The sequence below is a fragment of the Hemibagrus wyckioides genome, linkage group LG29 (genome assembly GCF_019097595.1).
Source record: "Hemibagrus wyckioides isolate EC202008001 linkage group LG29, SWU_Hwy_1.0, whole genome shotgun sequence".
NCBI lineage: Eukaryota > Metazoa > Chordata > Actinopteri > Siluriformes > Bagridae > Hemibagrus > Hemibagrus wyckioides.
The window spans coordinates 15,669,147-15,694,410 of NC_080738.1; the positions used below are offsets into that span (position 1 = coordinate 15,669,147).

A 25,264-nucleotide genomic window follows, 5' to 3' on the forward strand; every position below is an offset into this window, starting at 1 on the left:
TGCTCAGGGTTTTTTTCTGATGTTATTTAGCCATTGGCCAGACTTGACAGAATATCTAAATGTACTGCAGTAATTGATTTTGTAATGGAACCAGGTGATTTAATGGCCGTCTTGCTGCCTTGACGACAACAACCACAGCATCCGCTTTGACTCGGATCGCGTTCTGAATGGCTGCCATTTATAAACCGCGTCCTCCTCTTCGTCCTGCTCCTCTTCTGGTTGTCGGAAGCCTTACTTTGTTCTTCCGCTGTAGCAGGAAAGTTTTTTAATTGAGTGAACTTGCCGAGCCATTTTTTCTTTCTTGCAGGATAGAAGGCTTGTACTGTTTAATGTTCCATTTAACACAGCCTGTCCGGATCCCACATAATACTTGAGAGGAGGTCGTGACATTTTGGTTTTGCTGAGCAGTGGCGTCCTGCGTTGCTCACTCCGCAGTGTTTCCAGACTCTATTCAGGCGCAACTAATGGTCCAAAAAGGAGATGTGTGTGTTCTGGGTCTTGCTGGAAAGATTAGTGCAGCATGATGATAAACAATATTCACGCTTGGTTTAAATTTAATCAGTGACAAGACTGTGTGTAATTCTCATTATTTGACTCTGTGTCCTGATGCCCATGACGTCTGCAGAGGTTATGTGACGACAAACCTCTTCACAAGCTCACGTAATCTTATTATCGTTTGCATGCAAGTTCTTCAGTACTGCAGGTATCACTTTATGAACTTTTCCTGACATCAGGACACAGTCATTCAGCTTAACAAGAATATTGACTTGGTTTGAGCACAAGTTTGCAACAACCAATCACAGGACTTTGCCCAGCTACCAAAGCCTCCTCATGACCTCCTTTTGATGCCATATTGTTTGTGGACGTCAAATAAGTAACACGAGGCCTTGAGTTTAGTCCGCTTAGTCTTGTGATCTTTTACTTTATTGAACATTGTAAGTTAAGACTCATGAATGTTGGTTACCAAACTCAAGTGAAGCTCATCAGTTTCGTTCTTGTGCTTCCAGAGAAATATTTCAAAACAAATAAAATGAGAACCTTGAACAACCTGAAGCACGTGCCATACCTTTTTAATATAGAGTCTCCAAACTGATCTTGAGTATTGCATCAATATTAGCATTGAATCGTGATTGAATCAACTTCCAGAGAGTAGTTTATTCGCTTTAAGGACATCAGACCGCTATCGGGTATCATCTTGGGTAGCGAAAATGGAAGAAAGGGATCAGGATTTTATATTCCCACTTTTCTGCATTAAAGGTTTAAAGTTTCCTTCCTGAGTCCTTGCTGCAGACTGGATTCTTGAATAGCACAGGGATCGATTAATATCCTCTTCAATGAAATGTACACTCAAGGACACCAGAAAGCGTTTGCAACGTATTGATAGGATTACAGGGCTGGAAGAAGAAGACTTAACTTCACTTTCCATCCTGATGTCTGAGCCACACTGTCAAACGTGTATAGCGTATATACAAATCCACGGCACCAAGCTAACGACTCATTATCCGGCGCGATTCCCGTGAGACGCGGTCGTTCTGCCACGTCACTCTATCGGAGAACCGTCACTCGGCATCAGGACAAAACTCCAATCGAATGAAGTCTCATTTTCCACCCGAAGAGAACTGCGCGTCCTTCCGGCCGTGATAAATGGAGTTTGGTTAGTGTGCTTATGTATGGAGGGATACTTCACTTGTTTTTTCCCCTCTGGGAAGATACTGAGCAGTCTAGCGTGTCAGCTTCTCCACCAGCTGCCTGAATTCTCTGTGTGCATCATCCATCATGGCTGCATCTTCCTGTCGTCCGGTTTATCCTCCCTGTGTGGGGAGAACCTAATCTTCACACGCAGATTAGTTTTTAAACACTGACCCAAGGTGCTAATTAGTTTCCGAATATCGCTCTTAAACACCTAAATGAGTCTTCTGAGTTCTTCCTGTTTACCCATCGAGCTTTCTGACTTTCTTGCAGTAGAAAACTCACAGAAACTTGCTTTGCATCGTTCCCATCTTGATCATGAGTTTGTGAATAAACTGATTAATCGATTAGCTTTGCTGTAGATGCAGCAGGACTGTTTGTTTATTTATTTATTTTTAGTCATGCATATAATGTAGAAGCTGTGTGATTTGAGAGCTCCTCTTCATCGCTGGATCTGTTTGTTTTTTTTGTCAAATGTTTTATTTTTTTTTTTCTTGAAATGAGAGTGTAAGGAAATATTTAGGAAATATTTACCCAGCTTGCATCATTCACCTTCTGATTCAGCAAGTGCAGAGACACTACAAAGACGCTTTGAGAGTCCCAGAGCCAGAAAAAAATCTCAGACGGAGCATTTCCCGAGCTCTACAGCGGAGAGAGATGCAGAACGGCCTCATGGGACATGTTCCTGCTTTTCTAAATAAAGTGAAACTCATTGTTTTGTCTAATTGAGCTCAGTTGCACAGCTCTTAATAACACCAGGGTTATGCATTGCAGCTCCATCTCTGCAGTGTGCTCTCCCCCCCCCCTCTCTCTCCCTCTCTCTCTCTCTCTCTCTCTCTCTCTCTTTTTTTCTCTGTCTCTCTCTCCCTCTGTCTTTCTATCTCTCTCTCTCTCTCTCTGTTCTGTTGTAATCTGATCCAGCTGCCACACTGTCCTTTTTTTTTTTTTTAATTCTTCTAATTTTTTGGTCTATTTTAGTACTGTATTGGTTTTCTTTTTTATTCTCTTTTTTTCTTGCTTTTATTTTTCTTCTCATTACTTTTGTTTTTTTTTCTTTCTTCTTTCTTTCCTTTTTGATTTCTTTCCCTGTTTTCTATTTTTTCTGTCTTTAAATTGTTTTTCCTTTACTTTAACCCTTGTTGTTTGAATCTTTTGTTTTTCCCTTTTTTGCTTTTTCTTTTTCATTTCATTTTTTCATTGAAGTGTATTGTAATAACTGTTGTTAAGGAGATTCAGTTGTTGTCATGGTGACTAAACAGATAATCATCTTGTAGCATCTTCGTTGTCTCTCGAACTTGCTTTATGAGCCCCTTGTTCCTTCTTGTTGTGGTCAGGTTTAAAAGTCTGATCTGTGGTGTGGACTATGCTCTTTCAGCTCGGACCGTGGACCAGCTGCTAGGGGAACAGAGAGGTGTCCTGGGTCATGAATGGTGGCGTTTATGCCTTTTGGACAGTGTCGGATTTAAAAAGACGGCTTTAACACAACCTGCTGCGTCTGTGCTCCACATGTTCCACACCATGTTGTACAGATTTACTGACATCTCCATCAGAGACACTTCCCTCGTCCGTATTGCGGCAGCGCTCCACGCTAACGAGGCCTGTTCATCAACACAGGCTCTTTCACTAAGTGACTAAAGCTTTTAGTCAATGGATTTGTCCGAGCTTGGCTTGTTTCTGCAAGCTATTATTAGCAACAGACCTTAAAAGGTGTATTTGGATCTCGTGCTTTGTTCTTTCAGAAGGATGTAAAATGCATGGGGCTGTTCTGTATTGCAAAAGCGTACCATTAGCGCGAGCACAGTTTATGACAAAATATTAAACCAAATCCCAAACCTGTAAAATATCACAGTCTGTGTTGAAGCATTCAGAGAACCGGGCTGAAAGCAGAAATTGCTTGCATGAGTTTTGAATCCTGTTTACAGCAGAACCCATTTAGAAGCATGCCTCGTGTTAGCAACAGCCCCCTAACACATGCTAATGAAGTCGGTGTTCTGACTGCAGCCACAATTGCAGATCTGAGAGTCTTTCTGTAAGTGCAGGACTCTTTAACATCAACACTTCAGCCATACACCCCCCTTTAGAGCCCCCCCTTCAGTAATTAGATAGGAAGCCTGCCTCGTGTTCATCCAGACACCTTCAGTAACCTTGCTTTTGCCGAACGAGGTCTGACAGAGCCTGGAGGCTCGGGCCGAGTCGCTCCGTCACCACAGTGCTCTGTTCAGGACGCTTTTCTAAAGGACGGCGTCTACCGTACACGACGGTACAGTTTCATCACCTGTTTAGAATCCAAAATGCGCTGAACACATTTTTTGTAGATGATGATTAGTTTCCATAGCGACCATCCTCCAGCTTTGCATCTATATATGTGCTTCAGATTAACGTCCCAGTGGAAATTTCATATTTCTTGGTGTTATACAGTTAGTTTCACTGGGTTTGTTTATCGTAGCCCATCTGTTCATTGGTGTGTTAACAAACAGCACTGACTCAACACACAGTAACACGAAATTCACACCAGGTTTAATGTGGAAACAATAAACCTCAAAAGTTTCATAGCCTCAAATCTCTGGGCATGTCTTTGCAGCTGTTCTCGCTATGGAGAATGAAATCAGTCGAGACTCTGAGGTCACACAGAAAGAGGATATCTACTCGAGCGCTACAAGCTTTTTAATATCAAATTAGACATCATATTTTATTCCGAAATTTTTCATTAGAAGTTTGAGCTTTATTTTGCTTTTGGTGTCTATCAGGCACCTGAAAACCTCCTGAGAAACAATTCCTCCTTTTACAGGTAGAGATATGTGATGGGGAAGCAACACACACACACACACTCGACCAGGATATGGATAGTATTTTAAGTCATGGTGATTAGTAATCGTGGCTAAGTATTAGCAAGAAACAGTGAAAGCACCTCCTACCAAGTGCTTGTGTTAAAGTCTGATGGTTAAGTCCATGATACTTTTCAAGGTTTTTCCCGTAACACATAATCAGAAAGGGCCCATCGATCTCCATCATGATTTGCCACAACATAAAAGCCTTGATGTTTCACTAATTCCTTTCTCCAGCTCTTTAGTGCTCATGTCCTTGCGTATTTTGTCCTCCTCACAAAGCTATGTTTCGACTTATTTTTTTTCACAGGAAATTACATTTTTTTCCTCCACATTCATACAGCCTCATCCCTTCCTCATCTGTACCCTCCTTTTCTGCGGTCAGGATGCCAGAAGTCTTTTGGAGGCTTTGCTTTGTTTTCAGTTTCTCCTGAAGATGGAGATAAATGAGCTGTCGCTGAAGTGTAGGCTGCGGTAATAAGCAAAGAAACGATGCATCTCGCTGCCTTATCAGCCCGCCCGAGTACGCCAGCTCGGCTCCGGGCCCAGGTGGAGGCAGACTTTAAAAGCGAGGGTTTATTCCTGACGTGATGTAGTTGATTGCTGTCATTTGTCTCAGGTGAAGATTAGTGATTAGTGCAGGGAGACTGGGCGGGGTTTGAAAGAGAGGTTGGTTCCAGTATTGAATTGGGATTTGGGCCGATCATCAACTCTAATCTGCTTGAACTCATAAAAGTCTAGTGGCTGTTTCAGTATAGTGCTGTCGCCATGGATACCAGTGAGCCAACTTATTGCTGGTGTTTTTGTTGTTTATATTGATGTGGTTGTTATTGATTTTGTTGATATTGGTCTAGTGGTTGTGGTTGTTATTGATAGTGATGTGGTTGATGTTGATATTGGTGTGGTCGTTGTTGTTGATATTAGTGTGGTTGTTGATGATAGTGTTGTGGTTGTTGATATTGATGTGGTTGTTGATAGTGTTGTTGATAGTGATGTGGTTGATGTTGATATTGGTGTGGTCGTTGTTGTTGATATTAGTGTGGTTGTTGATGATAGTGTTGTGGTTGTTGATATTGATGTGGTTGTTGATAGTGTTGTTGATAGTGATGTGGTTGATGTTGATATTGGTGTGGTCGTTGTTGCTGATAGTGTTGTTGTTGATATTGGTGTGGTCGTTGTTGCTGATATTGATGTGGTTGTTGATAGTGTTGTTGATATTGATGTGGTTGTTGTTGGTAGTGATGTGGTTGTTGTTGGTAGTGATGTGGTTGTTGTGGTTGTTGATAGTGATGTGGTTGTTAGTTATGTGGTGGTTGTGGTTCTTGATAGTGATGTGGTGGTTGGTGATGAGGTTATTGTTGTTATTGTTGTGGTTGTTAGTGATGTGGTTGTTAATATTGATGTGGTCGTTGATAGTGGTGTGGTTGTTGATAGTGATGTGGTGGTTGTGGATAGTGACGTGGTTGTTCTTGTGGATAGTGATGTGGTTGTTGATATTGATGTGGTTGTTATTGGTGTGGTTGATTAGTTTTTTTTTTTAGTGAGTGTTGATTTTAATGCTGATGCTGTTAAGTGGTTGATGTCACTTGTCTCTGTTGTTGTTGAGGTTTTGTTTGTTTGTGCTTTTGAAGGTGATGTGGCGATGCTGCTGCTGCTGATGTTTTGTCTGGGGTGGGGGTGATGCTGTAGATGTTGGTGGTGGGGGTGATGCTGTAGATGTTGGTGGTGGGGGTGATGCTGTAGATGTTGGTGGTGGGGGTGGTGCTGTTAATGGTGATGATGATAATGTTATTGATTCTTTTGATGTTTTCCTAGTGTTGGTGATGATGCTTGATGGTCTGGAGTTGGTGGTGATCTTATTAATGCTGCTGTAAGTGGTGGTGCTGTTGCTGTTTTTGATGATGGTGGTGGTGCTGTTTGTGATGATGGCGGTGGTGATGGTGGTGCTGCTGTTTGTAATGGTAATATGTTGGTGGTGGTGATGGTGGTGCTGCTGTTTGTAATGGTAATATGTTGGTGGTGGTGCTGTTTGTGATGATGGCGGTGGTGATGGTGGTGCTGCTGTTTGTAATGGTAATATGTTGGTGGTGGTGCTGTTTGTGATGATTGTGGTGCTGCTGTTTGTAATGGTAATATGTTGGTGGTGGTGCTGTTTGTGATGATGGTGGTTCTGCTGTTTGTAATGGTAATATGTTGGTGGTGGTGCTGTTTGTGATGATGGTGGTGCTGCTGTTTGTAATGGTAATATGTTGGTGGTGGTGCTGTTTGTGATGGTGGTGCTGCTGTTTGTAATGGTAATATGTTGGTGGTGGTGCTGTTTGTGATGATGGTGGTGCTGCTGTTTGTAATGGTAATATGTTGGTGGTGGTGCTGTTTGTGATGATGGTGGTGCTGCTGTTTGTAATGGTAATATGTTGGTGGTGGTGCTGTTTGTGATGATGGTGGTGCTGCTGTTTGTAATGGTAATATGTTGGTGGTGGTGATGGTGGTGCTGCTGTTTGTAATGGTAATATGTTGGTGGTGGTGCTGTTTGTGATGATGGTGGTGCTGCTGTTTGTAATGGTAATATGTTGGTGGTGATAGTAATGTTTTGGTGGTGCTGTTGGTAGTGATGGTGGTAGGGCTGTTGATAGTGATGTTTTGGTGGTGGTGGTCCTGTCAATGATGGTGGTGATGTTTTGTTTAGTGATGGTGGTGATGAAGATGCTGGTGATTTTGATGTTATAGCTGTTCATGTAGCTGTTTTGTTAGGATTTGTTCTGTGAGGATGTAATTGTGGTTAATGTTATTGGTGAAGTATTATGTTGGTGTGATTGTTATTAATCAGGTTGCGTAGTGAGGAACGTGTACCTCATCACTGATACACTGACCTGAAAGACAGAAGAAACACTTTCACTCACTCAGATATATTGAGTTCACAGGTGATGTTCTGAGAAGTGATGAGTCAGGAGTGATTTTATTACTTTCACTCTTGGACACTGAAACAAAAATATCCTCAGCACTAGATGTTTCAGTGTGCAGATGGAGAAACACCTCAGTGAAGTGTAGTGCAGTGTTGAAGCTCAGGAGTTGTGCTCTGACGCCCTCTGCTGGCTGACTGAGGAAACACACTTCACTGATCCCCTTTACACAGTACAGCTCTACACGCTGTGTGTAAACAACACAATGTAAACATTCTCATATTCTCAGAAGATTTCTGCTTGTTATATTTCACTGATCTTGTGTATAGTTCATTTGTATTTGCATAGTTATATATTTGTTTTTAACAGTTCTATGGTTTTTTATTTGATTGTTGATGGATCGATGGCAGGGATGATACAGAACTATTAAAGTAAATTACTGTGGATAATACTCTTATGAATGGTCATGTTTGTGAAGAATGTTTCCCAGGCTTCCGGGATGTTTAGGGAATTCCGGGAATTTCGCTTAGAATCATCCCATATTTAATTACGTTATAGAATGATCTGTGTTTTATTACACGTGAAAGTGCATTCTATTTATTCTCTCTCTCTCTCTCTCTTTTTCTTCAGTATCTGTCTCTCATTTTTGTTTTCTCTCTCCCTCTCTCTCTCTCCTGTATTTCCCTCCCTCTCTCTCCCTCCCTCTTTTTTTCTTTAGTATCTCTCTCTCTGTGTGTGTGTGTGTGTGTGTGTGTGTGTTGTGGTTATTTGTGTTGTGTATCTCGGTGTGTTGGAGTTTATAATCCGAGACGCTCACATCGTGTCTCTCGCTGCATTAATGCTGATGTTCATTGTTTTATTTGGGAGCATGAATAAAACATGAGGTGTTTATTCCCACTTTCTGCACACACACACAAACACACACACACACACACACAGTACACAGAAAACTCTAATAACCAAACGTCTCTTTTCCCCCCTCTCTCCCCTCTCCTTATTCCTTCATTCCTGTCTCTTCCTGTCTCGTGTTTTTTCTTCTCTTCCTGTCATCATTCTTTCACTCTCTCTCTCTCCCCTCTGTGTTGCATCGTTTCTCTCTTCCTCCCTTCTCCTTGGCTCTCCTATGTTCCTCTCTTACCTTCTGTCTTCTTCCTTCGCTTGTTTTCATTCATCCCTGCTTCCTGACCTCCTTTTACTCTTTTCTTGCTTTTTTTCCCCTTCTCTTCTCTTTTCATGCTTTTCTCCCTCTCTTCACGCTCTCTTTTGCCTTTCTTCCTTTTCCTTCCCCGCGTCCTGATTCTGATCCTTATTGTCTTTCTATTTTTTGGTCTCTTGTTACTGTGTCTATCTTTGTCTTTTTCCCATTCTCACATCTTTCTTTCTTTTCATTCTCCTTCTTTCTCTTTTTCTATTGTTTTCTCTCTTTTTTTGACCTTTTCACCTCTTAATCTATCCTTCCATCTATGTTTTTGTTTATTTCGTTTTCTCCTATCTGTCTTTCTTTCTTTCTGTCTTTCTTTCTTTCTTTCTGTCTTTCTTTCTTTCTTTCTTTCTTTCTTTCTTTCTTTCTTTCTTTCTTTCCTGTTGCTTCACATTCCACCTTTGGCTTCCATTTTCCTCCTTCTTATTCCTCTTTGCTCATTTCTTCCTTCCTTTTCTTCCTTTTCCCCTCCTCTTCCCTCGTTTCTTCCTCCCAGAATGCCGGGAAGTCGTTGTCCTCCTCAGGCAGCCTAGCGAAGGTTCAGAAAGTAGCAAGCTGGCTTTTGGAAATGAATCAGGACCTGCTGGTTCCCGAACCCGTGCCGGAGCCAGAGCCTGAACCTGGACTCATGAACCGCGAGCGAGAACCTCAGCACCGGAGGAGAGAGCGAGGAGAGGAGGACGACGAGGAGGACGACGAGGAGGAGGAACGAGAGCGATCCGGAGAGGCCGAAGAGGCAGAGGAGGACCCCTGGCCTTCGGGGAGGGAGCCGGCGAGCCAGAACGAGGGACCGGAAGAAGGCAGGAGAGAGGAAGTGAACGGAGGAGAGAAAGCCGTCCAGTGGTTGTGGGAGCAGGAGCAGAGGAGACGGAGGCGGAGACGGAGAAACAATGAGGAGGAAGAGGAGGAGAACAACAACCACGACAACGAAGGAGCAGGAGAAGGAGGAGAAGGACCGGTACCTGTAGGACTGCGCTCCGAGGAAGACGAGGAGGACGGAGAGAGAGAGGAGGAGGAAGAGATGGACCAGGAGAGTGACGAGTTCGAAGCATCAGAGGACAGCGCGCGAGAGGAGGAGGAGGAAGCAGAGGAGGATGAGGAAGGAGAGACGGGACTTCACTCTTCTTCGCTCAAAAGCGGAGCGTCGGATCCAAGCGATAACGCAGATGTCCAATCAGGACGACAGAACCAAAGCTCATCTTCATCTCAGCACACACATCCTCAGGTAGGACGCTCCATGTTAATGCATCACACTTGTTAATTAACCTTCATGATCAATTTAAACTTCACATTTAGTTGCTATGGCAACACACGGGAAAATCGGATTCACCGAAGGGGAAAGGACAGGATATAAAAGTCGCCCGCTTTCTCAACTTCTTCTAGCTGTACTTTGACCTGTGATTGCATGTCTTGTTCTGAAGGGCTAATAGAAAACATGTAGGTGGGGCTTATGAGTGCGTGGGAGGAGCTGTGTATGTGTGTTAGTGTATAAGCAGCGCTCAAGTCGTACTTTTGCCTCACTGAGAGTTTGCACAGGTTTCAGATTGTAAACTAAAAGCTAACAAGCCTTTCACACAGGCAGCTTCCAGATGTTTACTATTACTGTCACCGTTTCCTTTTTCGTGAAACGTTCCCCCTACTCTTATCGACAATACCGTGACCAAACTATGCAGCTAATGAATACAATGCAGACTTTATTTTGTTCTGATTTGTCGCTCACCTCACTCACGCGTGCTAGCGATGTTCAGATTCTCAGCATGTAGAGTTTCGTCTTTCAGTGGAGTTTGTCTCCCTCTAGAGGACACACAGTGTATTAACCCTACTGTTTGAGTTGTTGTTATTATCCACTTTATTCCAACTGGAGCTGTTCAGCTTCCATTGCAACTACAAAACTAATTTACCAAATAATTTATTTTTATTTATTTGTTTATTTTTGCTCCCCGAACTGCAAGGCTGTTGGAAGTTTTCTTTTATTTACTCATTAGGTTTTATTTGAATTAATTAATTAATCTATATGCTTATTTGTTTTTTGGTTTATTTGTTTGTTTTTTAAATTTAATATTTGCTACTAAATCCAGCAAGACATCTATTTATTCCCTACTGTGTGTCAAATTTATTATTAATTTATATATTATTTACATTTATTATATAATATTTATTTACATATTTATTTCCTTCTGGGTTGCTCACCGAGTGCTAATGAACCAAGCTCACCAAGTGCTACTAAATCCAGCCGGATCTCTATTTTTGGAGGTTTATATATCGCAAGTCATTTTTATTTGAGTGATTTATTTCATGTGTGTGTGTGTGTGTGTTTTGGGATCAGAGTGCAGGGTCAGCCATGATACAGCACCCCTGGAGCAGGGTGGCTTTGGGGGCCTTGCTCAAGGGCCCAACAGTGGCAGCTTGGCAGTGCTGGGGCTCGAACCCCGATCTTCCTGTCAACGCCCCCAGAGCCTTAACTGCCCCAAGTTCGTGTGGTGTGTGACCAAAAAGGGCAAAAAAACTCAACATGGACTGCAAGCTTTAAATGTGTGTGTGTGCACGCGCGTGCCTTTCTTATAAGTTACACATCTGTATAATGCACAAAGAGACAACAGTAGTAATAAAATCCAGTCATTATATTAGTCATGGGGTTAACGCCGTCTCTGCGAAGGCACTTGGAAATCGTGGAAACGGTTGCTATGCAACTCCCATTCTTTCATTGCCATGGGGATCGAGCAGAGAGCAAATAAGCAGGAGGAGGATGCAGGTGAATCATGGTTTCTGACGCCCCTGGCTGCAGCGTAATAGTTACAATCACGCTTCAGAGACTTTCCGTGACCTTCACTTCACATTTTGTCCGTCTATAATGCAGGCATCCATTTTGAAAACTAAGGAGGAATTACTGTAGGAAAAAAAAACTGGTTCGGTCGTGTCGATCGTAGCATCCTCGAGATGCACACTAGGAATAGTACAGGTAATAGTACAGTAATAGTGTATGTATATATATGTATATATATATGTATGTATATATGTATATATATTTGTGTGTATGTATATATGTGTATATATATATGTATGTATATATGTATATATATTTGTGTGTATGTATATATATATGTATGTATATATGTATATATATATATATATATATATATATATATATATATATATATATATATATATATATATATATATATATATAAGCCTGTAGTATTCCTAGTGTGCACCATGAGGATGATAGAAGAGGAAAGGAACTAGTTCGGTCGTGTCTCAAACCACTTAGTGTGTATACAAGTGTGCACTATCTATAGTGTGCCATTTGAAGATGGAATTAGTTGTGTCCCAAACCACACATGCACATTTACAGAAGTGTAAAAAAAAAAAATAGGAAAGGAACAGGATTGGTTGTGTCTCAAACCGCACACCTCACTTATACAGATGTAGACCAGCTATACTAGATCATGTTCTAGATGGTGATCAGTCATGTCTCAAATCACTTCTGTAGAAGTGTATACTTTGGAAAGAACAAGATCAGGATCGGTTGTGTTCCAAATCACACATTGTGTAGTTTCTATAGACTTGAAAGATAATTCACACTTTTTAAATACACCCTCATAAAGCCCTCAGCTGTCGTGGTTATAGGTTATTTAGTGCACTATTTTTAAGTAGAGACGTGTGGGATTTGGGACACAGCCCTGTTCTGTGTCCATGCAGTTGTGAGTTTAGACGCTAGAGGGCAGAAGTGATCTAGTTTCTCAGTCCCTCACTGTTCCTCTCGCACCTCAAAGCCAGAAAACCTCATTGCCCGGGTGTGTGGATGGCTTGCAACCATGACATTTTTCACATGGGCTTGACTTTGCTGTGTGTGTGTGTGTGTAAAACTGACCTGAGATCAGCCTTTCTCTGTTTCCAACCTCAACCTGTCTGGTACAGCTGTGCCACAGCACTCAGGATTATTCATTAATCAGCCGTTTGCCATCTGTGCTGTAACACACACACACACACACTCGGAGGTCTGTGACCTGCAACTCATCACACATCTGATTCAAACGTGTTGTGAAGAAATACAAAAAGAGCTTGATTTGAGGTGTGTGACTTCTAAACTGTGTGTGTGTGTGAGAGAGAGAGAGACCATGCTCAGATTCACACATTCTTTCGAAATGTCCTTGGAATTTATTGAGCTAGCAACAAGCACAAGAGAAACACAAACACTTTAGATTTATAAATTATTTTTGAATAAAGCAGAGTTGCTAGATATTGAAAGGAAGAGACTCGCAACCCCGCCCCCCCCCCCCCCCCCGATCTCCGTACACTGAAAGCCGCTTATCTTTAATTCGCTTGGCTCTGAAGGACTATGTCAGATCTACGCGTGGTGTGAAAACACACTCGGAGCTCTTTGTGCGTTTGTGTAAAGATTTCTCTCTGAAGCAGCTTGTGTATAAATGATTCATATTCACCTGAAAATTTAAACACTTTTTCCTCCCACTGCAGTCCACAAGGACGCAGCTGTGTGTGTGTGTGCGCGCGCGCGCACACGCGTGTGCATGAGTGTGATATCCTTGAGGCAGCGAACAGCTCACCACACACAAACGTCCCAATAACTCACTGTAATGCATGCGTGTGTGTGTGTGTGTGCACGAGTGTGATATCCTTGAGGCAGCGAGCAGCTCACCACACACACACGTCCCAATAACTCACTGTAGTGTGTGTGTGTGAGATTTAATACATATATTACTCAGCACTTGCATGGACACACGCTCTCTAACCATAATGATGTCCAGTCAGACCTTTTACACACATTTGAGAACATGAAATTTTAATTTTTATACTTTCCCCATTTACACAGCATTGCAGTTGCCCCCCCCTCCTCTAATTGTTGCCATGGTAACAGTGCCCAGGTTATCACATAGCAAGCAGACAAAATGATGACTAGCGTTTTCTTAAACCGGCCAAAAACACTAACTAACGCTATGCTAAACATGTAACACGGAGATTAGCGTTTCAGTAAAGTAGCCAAAAAAATAAACTAGCATTATAGCAAGCAGAAAAAAATCATAACTAGCATCATAGAAAACACTAAACAGAAATTAGCATTTAAAGCAGGCAAAAAGAAGTGAAGTAACGTTATTGTAAACGGATAAAATGAGTCTAGTGGTTAGTAAACATGCTAACACAGACTGCCCTGTATAATAAACATGTTTTATATTAGCAGTAAGTCTGGTGTCCTGAAGGTAGATTTATTTATTTTTCATTTTTAACAGACGCCAGGCTCTTGCCCAGTTTAAATCCCTAGCATTTTTCACATTCTCTTCCATTAGCCCCAGTTAGCGGGTTAAATCTGTGCTGTGAACATAAGGCGCATACTTCAGTGGCGGGAGATTAGCGAGAGAGCTCACGTCTAAAAATGAACGTGTTTCCAAATGTCTTTGCTCCATTAAGCCCGAGCTGAGCCGTGTGGCGCTTTGACCGTTAGGACATTTTTTTTTATCATCTTTAGTCCGAATGCTTTTTTCTCCTCAGTGTAGCGTCATTTACAACCGATGCAGAAGCGCATGCTGGAATGAAGCTGAGCAGTTGATGCTAATGGTTTCCAGCCCAGTAATTGTTTGGATTTCGCTCTCCGTGCTGCACACTTTGTGTCCCGCTGTCGGAAAGGAGCACGTCGACCTGCTGGAAGCCCATCACACATTCTGACACTCGTGTCCAAACCAGCGACTCCTAAATAACAGCTTTTAAATCGCCGGGCTTGACGTGACTGGAGTGGCGCATCGGAGCACGGATGCTGGAGAGAGAGCGCTCTGAGAGCAGCGGGGAACAAATACAAAGCCACAGGGACTTTCAGTATCAGATCATAGCTGGATTTGTGACTTGGAAGATGGTGATGGAGTTGAAACACTCTTTACGTCCGTGCTAAGCTGAAAAGCATGTCTGTGCACATCTTAGAGCCTTCACCAGCACATGGCCATGTCGGGTTCCGCACCCATCAGCCTGGAACAGGAATCTGAGGCTACTGTAGGCACCAAAACCTGACAGCTGAACACCTCATCTTTTTGTAAATCCGTCTTAGAGACTAAAAAGAGTCTTTCTATCCATAGTACGCGTGACCTAGCATTACTCAACAACCTAGTCCTTTAAATTAGCTTGAACGTTTAATACAGGACACCTTCCAGGCCATGAAGAGTGTCCGAGAGCTAATGCTATGTGAATTAGCGTTACTCTAAAAGATCAATTCACATTACGCGCTAATTAGCATCCAACTGTTTTATCTAGATTAGATTTCCGTCGCTTATTATTTATTTAGTTTTTTTAAGAGCGCTGCTGTTTTAAATTTAGCATGACTCGAATAACACACCATATGGGCTGTACGCATCTTGATGTGTCAGCTCATGAAGTGTGATTTGGGATGCCCCAGGGGCTATTTTTGGACACTTAGCAGTTTTTTGGTGTGGAAACAGTTATGCTCTTGTTTGTACCCGATCACACACGAAGGCTGGATCTTCCTAGCGCCATCCTCGCCGTTTATTATCTGAACTTGTTCCACACCAATTTGTTCACAAGTAATGAATGAAAATATACCCTGCTGACCGGTGATGGTCTGGTTGAAGTGGCTCTGTGTGAACCGAGCTGAGTCACTGAGCTGAGTCATGAGCTGGAAATGGAAGTACGGAAGGAGTAAGTCATCAGGACTGTAGGCAGTGTTTGGATAACACACCATATGGGTGCATGCGTGTTGTTTTGTCAGTTTACAGTGCGATTTTCGGTCGCCTGTGGCGGATTCGGGGATGGGTTTCATGCACAATTGTTCTGCTTTCTGTTCTAAACGTGGTGGCTGTGTCACAGATCATTCTGAGAACCACTTTCACCATGATACTCAAAAATTTCCTGGACCCAATAATTCATCTTTATTTTGCACCGGTATTTAAACCTGTTTCATTAGATCTTATTAAATCTCACTGAATAAATCTTTCACTACAAACATGGTCACCTCATTTGGTTATCTGATGTCTAGAGTCAAATATGCGCCTGGCCAGATTTCTTGCTATTGGTCAGGGCTTGAGCTGGGGCAGAAACTAAGTGTCCGAATTCCCGGGGTGGGGGGTGAGAAGAGCTTTAGAAAGAAGAGCAGCTGCCAGGCGCACTGCTGACATCACGCCCTGGGATATTTTAAAAGAGGCTGAGAGCATGTGGGTCCAGCTCGCTCTTACCACACGGATCAGCCAGTTCTCCACGTTAGTCCAAGCTCCAGGGGTCTTGATTTGCCACTGGTTGATGGTATATCCGAGTTAGGTATATCCTTCGTCATCAAGATCTAAGTACTAACTTCTAATCTTGCAGCACTCTGTATAACGTTCATTTTTAAGGTCGTGATAAGATAAAGACGTCAGACTCTTTCTTTTCTTCCTTCGGGATATGAGTTTCTAGTCCTCTGGACTACTTGGCGATGCTCCGGCATTGCCCCATCCTGCGCTTTTCATCCATCACCAATTACAAGAAGAAGAAAATGCCCAAATCCTTGCCCAAAGAGAAGGCTCCCCAGGCTCCACTGGAAAGCCTGGCTCTGGAGCTTTTGGACCCCAAGGAAGTGACCAAGGAGCCTTCACAGAAAGTGCTGAAGATATTCAGCATTAATATCATCACACAGGGCTTGCCTTTCTGCCGCAGACGGGTGAGTGAGTCTCCGATTGGGTGGCGTGTCGGTTAGGTCACGGTGTCAGCCATTTTGTCAGTCGAATGTCCAGTGATTGACGGACGTTCTTCCTTGAAATGGCTCTTCTCCTAGAGTCTCAGCTTTACTAACCTGCTTGACATTGAGCACTAAACTGGAGCTTGTCATTATTTTTTATGAAATATGTGGAAGAATTTGTAATAAGACATGCTCTTTATAAAGAGAAGTTCATCATCGTGCATTTTACATCAGTGTAATCCACTACTAGCTCTGTTTCCCATTTCTTCCTCAGTAATAAAGCTTATTGTTAGAGCAATGAAGTCCCAGAAATGGAACGCTGAGCAATCAAGAGTTCATATTTCTAGCGTTTTTAGAATTATGATTCATGCTTCCACCTCCAGTCTCTCTGTCCCTGTCCTGAACAATGACAGCAATTGGTATGGCGGAGGCAGCAGACTGAATATAGCAGCCTGTTATAAGTTGTCACCATGTGCTGCACTACTGTCATTTTAATGGCACTTGCAAAGTCCTTCACAGACGGTTCAGCCAAGTTATACGGCGGCGTTCTTGTTGGAGCCGTCGCTTCTAACGAGGCTCATACACGGATGAACAGGTCGAGTCAGGATACCTCGGTCCATTCCGTTTCCGAGATGCTAGCGCCGATTAGCCGTCACATGCACTGCTCCTCGTTTAGAAGCTTCTAAGATGCAAACGGATGACCTTAAAAAGCCAGCTCTCTATTTTTAGGCTCGGTCAGGATGACGCAAAACGCGTGGATCTGTAAGAATGTATGGACACACCAATGCTGTGGAGTCGTCACAGAGCAGAAATTTTAGTCTGGATGAACTCTTAAGCCTTTGTGACTTGATTGGATTTTATGTCATGATGTCTGCCATGATCACCATGGTGTTAGCTGTTGGTGTAAAAACAGAGCGCTTTGGTCATGTTCACTTGGACAGCTTGAACATGCTGCACACTATGCCCTTTTGAGAAATCTCTAGCGTCCTCTGGGACTCGTTCGAGAACGAGCTTTATATAGTTTTGCACGATGCGGTGAGGACATGCGCCATTGGCAAACAAAAATAAAACATGCTACTTGCGTTGTTCATGTCTAAACTGAATCCACTACATCTCCATATCACGACTCTGCTGTTGTGCGTCGCTCTCGTTTAGAGGTGTCCATCTACAGGAAGCACATGCTCCAGATAATGAAAGCTTGTACCTGAAGAGAGAGACAGATCGTGTAAGACAGTAACAAAACAACCATAAGTATAACAGCAGCTGGACCGCAGAACAAGACGAGCACGAGGACGGAGGGATCAGACCGATTAACAACGTCTAATCTCAACCTTTCACGTTTACAGGATGGAAACAGATCGCTCTAATGGATGATTTGCGAGACATCCGACGCCCTTCATACTCTATATCTGTAGCACGGCTCGTCCGAGAATCCGGTCACGTGTTCATTATTTCAAGCGGCAGACATCCTTGTCGAGAAATGTGATTCGACCTTGAATTGGAATCCTGTGTGTGTGAAAGTTTATGAAGCATTTTAACTTAACATGGTTTGATTTGGCAACAGCATTTTAAGGAAATTGGTAGCTTTATTCAGAGTCTTATTTGTCGGAAAAGCGTGGATCAAATCTGCTTTAAACACCAGACTGCGCTCAGGCGTGAATGGACTGTTTGTGTTTGTTTATTTTATCAGTTTTGAGTTAGATTTAACATTCTGACGTGTCCAAAACACAAGTTATTACTCACAGTATAGGATTTATAAATATAGTTTCCTCACCAGCTTCATGTGTACCCCCAAAATTCTTGATTTATTTTGGTAATTTTTTAATACTACTTTGAAAAGAAGCAGTTTTTTCCACATTCACAGCAGAACCCAAAGTATAAGCTGAATCTCTGAGTTGATTCTCAGAGAGAAAAAATCGAGCAGAAGTTTGGTCTAAAGCATGTAACCCCCAGTGCGCCGACATTCTGAACAGTAACCCTGCCGTTCTGCACACAGAGGAGAGGATGATATTATAAACTCGCCTTTCTCTCCATCCCCCATAGGCATGCTTAAAATTCAAGATATGTCTTCAGTGCAAATATTGCGTAAGAAATATCCTCTAAAATATCCTTGTCTCTGTGTTTTTTTCGTAGTTTAGCTCTTGTTCCAAACGCAAGTTCCTTCTGCGGTCTGCTTTGTTCTTGTCATCTAAAACCCAGGCACATCCTGAGATGTGAAAGTCTCCAGTTGGATTAAGGCTTTTGTGCCTTCATCCAGACTTTTCCATGCTGTTGGCTCATGCTTACAGACAAGGTTTTGCTTAAGGGAGCTTCCTCTCCGGCTCCCATGAAAGTGTTGACTAACTTCAGAGACAGCAGCTGGCTCCATTGAATGGAATAGTTTGGATTTCTCTTCGTCTCTGTGGGCCAATAGGAGTGGGATCCCTAGAGCTTCTGCACCACAAGTTCATTCCTCACAATCCACTGAGCTTAAAGGAGAACTTCCTGTCTCTCTCGAAGCTCAAGTAAAAATGCAATCCAGCTCGGGGAACATCATTCCTTCTCAAATCTCAAAATTCACCATCAGTTTCGGGTCACATCCTTGATTAAGGGCTCCTTCACTTTGCTTGAACATATTCCACACCCTGAGGCTGGGCTCTTAAAGGTTTAAGACAAGACCTAATTGACAGAGAGGAGCACTTTTTGGATGCAAGCAAGTAGCTTTCTGCTACATAAAGATGATTTTTTTTTTTTAGCTACTCAGGCTGGAAGTAGACGTGTCTTGTTATTTAAGTATTAATCAAATGGAGCTAAATATAGCACTCCAGCGCACTATAAACATCTGGTTTTATGCATCACTAAGAACTTCGTTGACCATAAGAACACTTCCTGCCATCACTTTCCCCTGCATGATGTTTTGGTTTGAAGAGAAACCCCAGAACCACCGCTGTCAATCATTCACACTTCACCAAATACACCGAGCTCTCAGAGCAGATGCCCTAAAATCTGTTGAAGAAAACTCCCGGTGTGTGGAGACTGAAGGTCTTGGACTTGACTTGAGTTCAGAACTCCATGACCAAGGTCATCCCAAATTGTTCAACACCTTCAAAAGCTACCGCTTGAAAAATAGCTTCATCACTTAAGAATTCAAGATGAAGATAGTTTCATATCTCAGACCTGCCTCCAAATATTTATGACCCAGACAGATATTCAATTATAAACGGCTCTGCAATATTCACGGTTATCTCAAATTATTGTCCGTGTTCCGGTCAGGCGGGAGGCGGAGTTTTTTTCAGCAGTACTTTATCAATCGAGATAAAGCAGGTTCTGTTAAAAAAGGATGGTCATTACTTCGGACACTGAATGCGACCTTCATATTATTCGCCTGGTGAGAACTTTATTCGGTTGTGTCCAAAATGGCGGACAGAGCTGAGTCTCTCACTGAGAAGTCCAGCTGTCCGGTAAAATGCGGTTAAACGATGCGAGTCCAAAAACAGCACTTAGAGCTCTAATTTAGTTTTGGGAAGTGTTCTGCTACAGGAAAAAGAAACAAATGGAGCAAATCTAGCTGATTTCCTTCAAAGCAAACAAACGAAAAATCTGTCACTGAGTCGAAACAGTTTCCCTCAGTGTGTGTGTATGTGTGTGTTGGAAGATCCCGCTGTTGCTGAATGTGCTGGTCAGGAATGGACAACAGGTTTGACAGCATTGCCCTCGAGGCCATATTGGTTTCCTCTCCCACCCTACGCTGTCATGCCATTGGGGTAAAACGATCCCGTCCTGCCCATCTCAGCTATGCCACAGGCACATTTACCATCCAGAGCCATTTGCACCTTCATCCCCCCTTCGTCCTCCACTAATCCTGAGCCTGAAGCAGGTGAAATTCAGATGAAAGCTTTGAGGAGGTTTAAGCAGTAGCTCTCTGATGAGACTCATCAGGAGTGATTATTAGCTTAACACTCGGTAAACATGTTGGAATTTCCTAGACGTTTGCACGCATTCCACGTCGTTAGTCATCTTTCGTGATCCTAAATTATTCGCCTAATTTTGTTTTTGTATCGACGAATTATTCTAGAAATAGAAACGAGGAATAGTTCACTCTGGGTAGATCAACTTCTTTGAAATATCTGATGAAACTCTTTTTAAAATCTTACATTAAAATATTGAAAATATTTTACGATGAACACTGTATAAAATGCATTTAGTTATTCCACAATACCCAAAAAATTTGATTAAAACTGACATTACAGTTTTTTTGAAATGTTACTAGTAAATCTGTTTTTTGTTTTTAATTATTTTAACTTGACAGATTTAATAAAGATTTTGTACTGAATTTTTATAAATATTTTCCTTGTATAGTTATTTATTATATATTACCTATATCTATTATATATTTTTGAATAATTATCAATAGTTCAATTTATTATTATTAAATTATATAAATCATTTTTAAAACCTTTTTCATTTGAAATCATTTTTTCAAAACATAGATTACATTTTTAGTACTTTTTAAATATTTTTTTTTTATTTTTTGGCCTTCACCACATCATGACACATATATATGTATATAGAATGCAATATAGAAATAAATATCGAAATTTATTTAATTTTTTTTTCTTAATTATGTCTCACCACTCTTAACGCTGAGCAGATTGTTTTCTTTAAATAGATAAATAGAACCAGAAATGGAGCTTAGAGAAAACACAAAGCAGTGGAACAAAATCAATTCAGTAATAGAAATGCGTCTGTATTTTATCTGTTCGACTTGAGCTGGCATTTTGAGCTTCAGCGATTCCAGCAGCAAAGTTTTGTTCAGAGTTTGAGTAAGGAGTTCAGTTTATACCCAGAATAAAATAAGTGAAAAGTTAATTACAGAATAAATGTGCAGTGTTTAATTAAAAGAAGGTGAATAAATCGGGTGTGGAAATGCTTTGATGATTACGGAGCGTAATTTCCTCATTTGGTTATAAATTTAAAAATAAATATAAATAAATAAATAAATGAAATAATTCATGAGATAAAAACAGCTTTTAGTAAAGCGGCTTTTTGAAACGCCATGTTTGTAATCGAATCAGGAGTGACGACATAATCGCGACGATTTCACGAGTAAACTGTATTTCATAATAACGTAAAGACACTTTAATTAAGGCTTTTGCTGCACGCTTATTTTTCCCGCCCCTAGCAGTGTCTTGTCGTCCGTCTGAGATTCCCCATCTTCTGGGTGGAATTTTAGGGAAGGTTTTGAAAGGATAAGACGGATTTGTTATAAAAAGCGTCTCAATTAATATGCGATTTTTATCTATCTATTTATTTATTTATTTATTTATTTATTTATTTATTAACTCCTCATCCTGGACTCGGGCTTCTTTGCGAAGAATTTTAGCTATGCACAAATAAATTCCTAAAGTTGCAGCTCCACATGTTCAACTTTTCAGTCTCTCCTGAGAACAGAAGCGTGCTTCTATCTATCTATCTATCTATCTATCTATCTATCTATCTATCTATCTATCTATCTATCTATCTATCTATCTATCTATCATAGTCTTCCAGCACTGATTAATAAACCTGTGAGTGTGCACACTGCCGTGAGTTGTCTGTACGCGCCTTTTGTTAGCATAATGTGCAGTTTGTGTTCTCAGCCCACGCAGAGAAAAAGGTTTGTGCGTATAAGCGCTGACGTGCGGGAGCCGGGAGTCAGGATGGTGTACATGTACACGGATATTTCTGCCATGAGGAACCTGAGACGTCTCAGAGACCTGGAGGTGATCTAGTCAGATCGTTGCGTCGATCACGTCTCCTGCAAGAGAGGGAAAAACATCTCTCCATGCACATTTCGTGACACTTTTAAGTAAAGACGTCCCTGCTTTCACGTCCTCTTGGGAATTGTTAAAGTAAGATGTAAATTCAGGATGTTTATTCACGTTTTATTCCACCGCCGCAGTCGTCGTCCTGTTCATCCTGAAGCTTCCTGACTCGGTTCAAATAAAAACCATTAAATTCGTTTACAATACAATCGAAGTCTGCCTAATGATTCAAAACACGTTCTCTCCGGGGTTCCTCGAGTGCTCCTGAGGGATTCTGCTGCTATATTTAAGCTTTTGGAAGTGTCATCCTCATCGTGAAGAGAAGGCAGAGTGCCCGAGGTGCTGGTGAAATATTTCTGAAGCGCTTAAGAGCTAAAGTTTTTGCGCAGTGATGCAATTGACTGTAAGGCTGTAAGGAAGCTTGTGATATTTCTCAGATATATACCACTTATTAGGACGAGTCCACGAGAAGTTGTGTATCTTGGGTTATTTTATTTATTTATTTATTTTTTAGTAATGTGTCTGACAAACTCAGTCTGAGGAAAGCGTCCTATAAATTGTGCAGAATTACAGTGTGGAGGCTGCAGCATCCAGAAGGGGGGGTGGTGTGTTCTTATGTGGAGAACATGGCTCAATGTCAGCAAGTTGTGTTTGGAGAAGGAAAAAAAAAATCCCCTGACGGTGCAGGGTCAACTAGGCAGCTGTTGGAAAGGTGTGTTTTTACTTCCCTAGCCGGCTATTCGGCTCGCAAGGGGGGGCGAAAACTACCTGGATTGATGACTTCATCTCTTCTCTTTCAGCTCTCTGTAACTGGCAGCTAGCAAGACATCGTATTGTCTACTAGTCTTCACCCTCTGGGCCTTAAAATAAAGAGGTTTTCTAACCTCAGCTTTCCTGCTTAAAAGGATTTGTACTTACTATACTGGACTCCAGTACGATACCATGCTTAGGGGGAGCAACTGCTGGGTATTTTTCCTGGTGTTTAAACAGAGTCTTAAATAGAGATCAGCCTAAATGTGTGTCTAGATATTAAAATGTGACTGTATATTGGAGCAGTTCATTTCTGAGACCACTGAGACACACTGCTCGCAGGTCAGGGTGATATTCCTGCACTTTTGAATCGTGGAGTTTGTTGAGCAGCACAAAAAGAGGTAAATATAAAAGCAGCTGAATAAGATGTTCCATGTTGCCCCTGGTTGGTTAATGCTAATTAGATTTCAGTAATTAAAATCAGACTGTTAGTTGTCAATGCAGCTCAAATAAAAACATTTATTTTTTGTGAAATCAGGAATGGTATCTGGTGTCTAGAAAGGAACGGATCATTCTCTTATCTGTGTTAACTTCCTCACTCAAGCATAACAAAATACACAGACGCCATTTTACATGTCCTATGGATCTCCTAATCGTGCCCCTTTCTACCCATGACAGTGTCCTCTGTTCACCTCAGGACGTTTTCTAAACAGCTGAAATGTTCTTTCACATCCCCGTGTGAGACACATCGAGCGCTCTGTACCCCGGGAGTAGGGTGACGGGATTCCAACGCACGCGCTCCGGCTCCAAATAACGTCGGCCCGAAGCATCCGAGCGAATCTATTCTGAGCCGAAACCATTCCAGAGTCTGGGTGTCGGTGGGAGCGATCAGACCTGCGCCGAAGTTCATTCGTCGAGGATGAGGATGTAAACGAAGCGCTCTCGGTCTGTTCACCAGGCTGAAATGAGATACAAGACCTTCACCTCATGTAACACTGAAGCAATCCAGTGCAGTCGATGATCCAGTAGCCTGTTCCACGCGCTCCCTGTGTCGCACTGACAGCATAGCTGACCTTAAAGGCCCGGGGTCAGAATCTCATCCAAATGCTTATCAAGTTCAAGGGTGATGAATGTGATGTAGAGGGACGGCAGTGCATACAAACCCTGCCTCTCTCGTGTGTTTTAGAGTCGCTGACATTTTCCAAAGCACCGAGGACACTTGATGGCCTTTTGTGCTGATCCTGGGCCAGGATCCCCTTCCCCCTCCCTAAACCCTGGTGTGTAAACAGCTCTGAAGAGAAAGTGAAACTGCTGATTGCAAAATTAGGCACTTGCTGCCAAGTGGAGCACCTGCTGTGAAGCTGCCAAAAGGCGTTGACATTTCTTGCAGCGCTGCTAGCGTGGGCGAGAGGCTTCCTCCTCTCTCTCAGGCATGTGTCACAGGTTCAGCGCATCATCTCACAGCCAGCAGGAGTAACTGAAGAAGATCTTGCTGGGCTGAAAATACTCCTGCTTTTTAATCTGCGGGGAGGGATGGCATTAAGGAATGACTCAGCGAATGTGAAGCATCTTGTCAGCACCTCATTTTTCATTGCAGTTACAGGGTACGCTGTTAGAAAAACAATGCAGGAACGTCAGGTTCTCATCGAGTTCATTCAGCCAGGTTACGGAATTGAGACACGGAAATTAGTGAGTGTGTTTGAAAGCCATGTTCTCGGAGACGCTCATCGTAAAGCCACTGTGGTTTGATTTCTTTGTTCTATTCAGCTGCGTAGATTCATCTGTGCTACTTAAATTCTTTTGTTTTGCCCAAAATGTTTAAGATAACTAACACGTAACATCTGCTGTTACTGGAAAATAATCAACACTGGGTGTCTTGAGGTATCTATTTATAGTTTTTAATGCTCTGGAACCTTTATAAGGCAGGTTAGTTCCTCTTATTGCTTAGAGACAAAAAATAAGCAGATTCTCATGTTAGCCTCAGTGAACATTTTTAAAATGCATTTATTGTCAGATTTGGATTATGTTGAGCTTCCACCATACAGGACCTTGTGAAAGGGCTGTTACTGTAGAAACACTAACGCGTTAGAACAACCTTATCTGATTTGAGACTTAATGTACACTGTGGTTTAACATTTGCAATTTTGGTAGATAACTTTATCCAGAGCCATTTATATTTATGTCCTGTACTACTGATTGTTTAATGGCTCAGCAGTGCTAGCTTGGTGGTCCTGGGATTTGAACCCACTATGTGTTGCTTATAGTGCAAATATTATGCCAAATTAGTTAACCTGTGGTGTCGAGGCTGAATGTTAACCTGAGGCTTTTTTTTTTTGTTTGTTTTTTTTAAGAAATAAAAAATTGCAATTATAATCAACTGCACCTCGGAGATCTCCCATTCTCACTACGCTGTATTCTTCATTATTGTTGGAGAATAAAATAAAGAG

General features: G+C 42.0%; 1 protein-coding gene across 2 annotated transcripts in view; it reads left to right on the forward strand.

Moving 5' to 3' along the window:
* fbxw7 (F-box and WD repeat domain containing 7) overlaps positions 1 to 25,264 on the forward strand; it is a 114,306-nt gene that overhangs the window by 25,886 nt on the left and 63,156 nt on the right. For both annotated transcript variants that reach the window (XM_058384606.1, XM_058384604.1), the window contains one exon: positions 9,112 to 9,840. In XM_058384606.1, coding sequence (XP_058240589.1) covers positions 9,184 to 9,840 — 657 coding nt within the window. In that variant the 5' untranslated portion in view covers positions 9,112 to 9,183. The remainder of the gene's footprint in view (positions 1 to 9,111; positions 9,841 to 25,264) is intronic.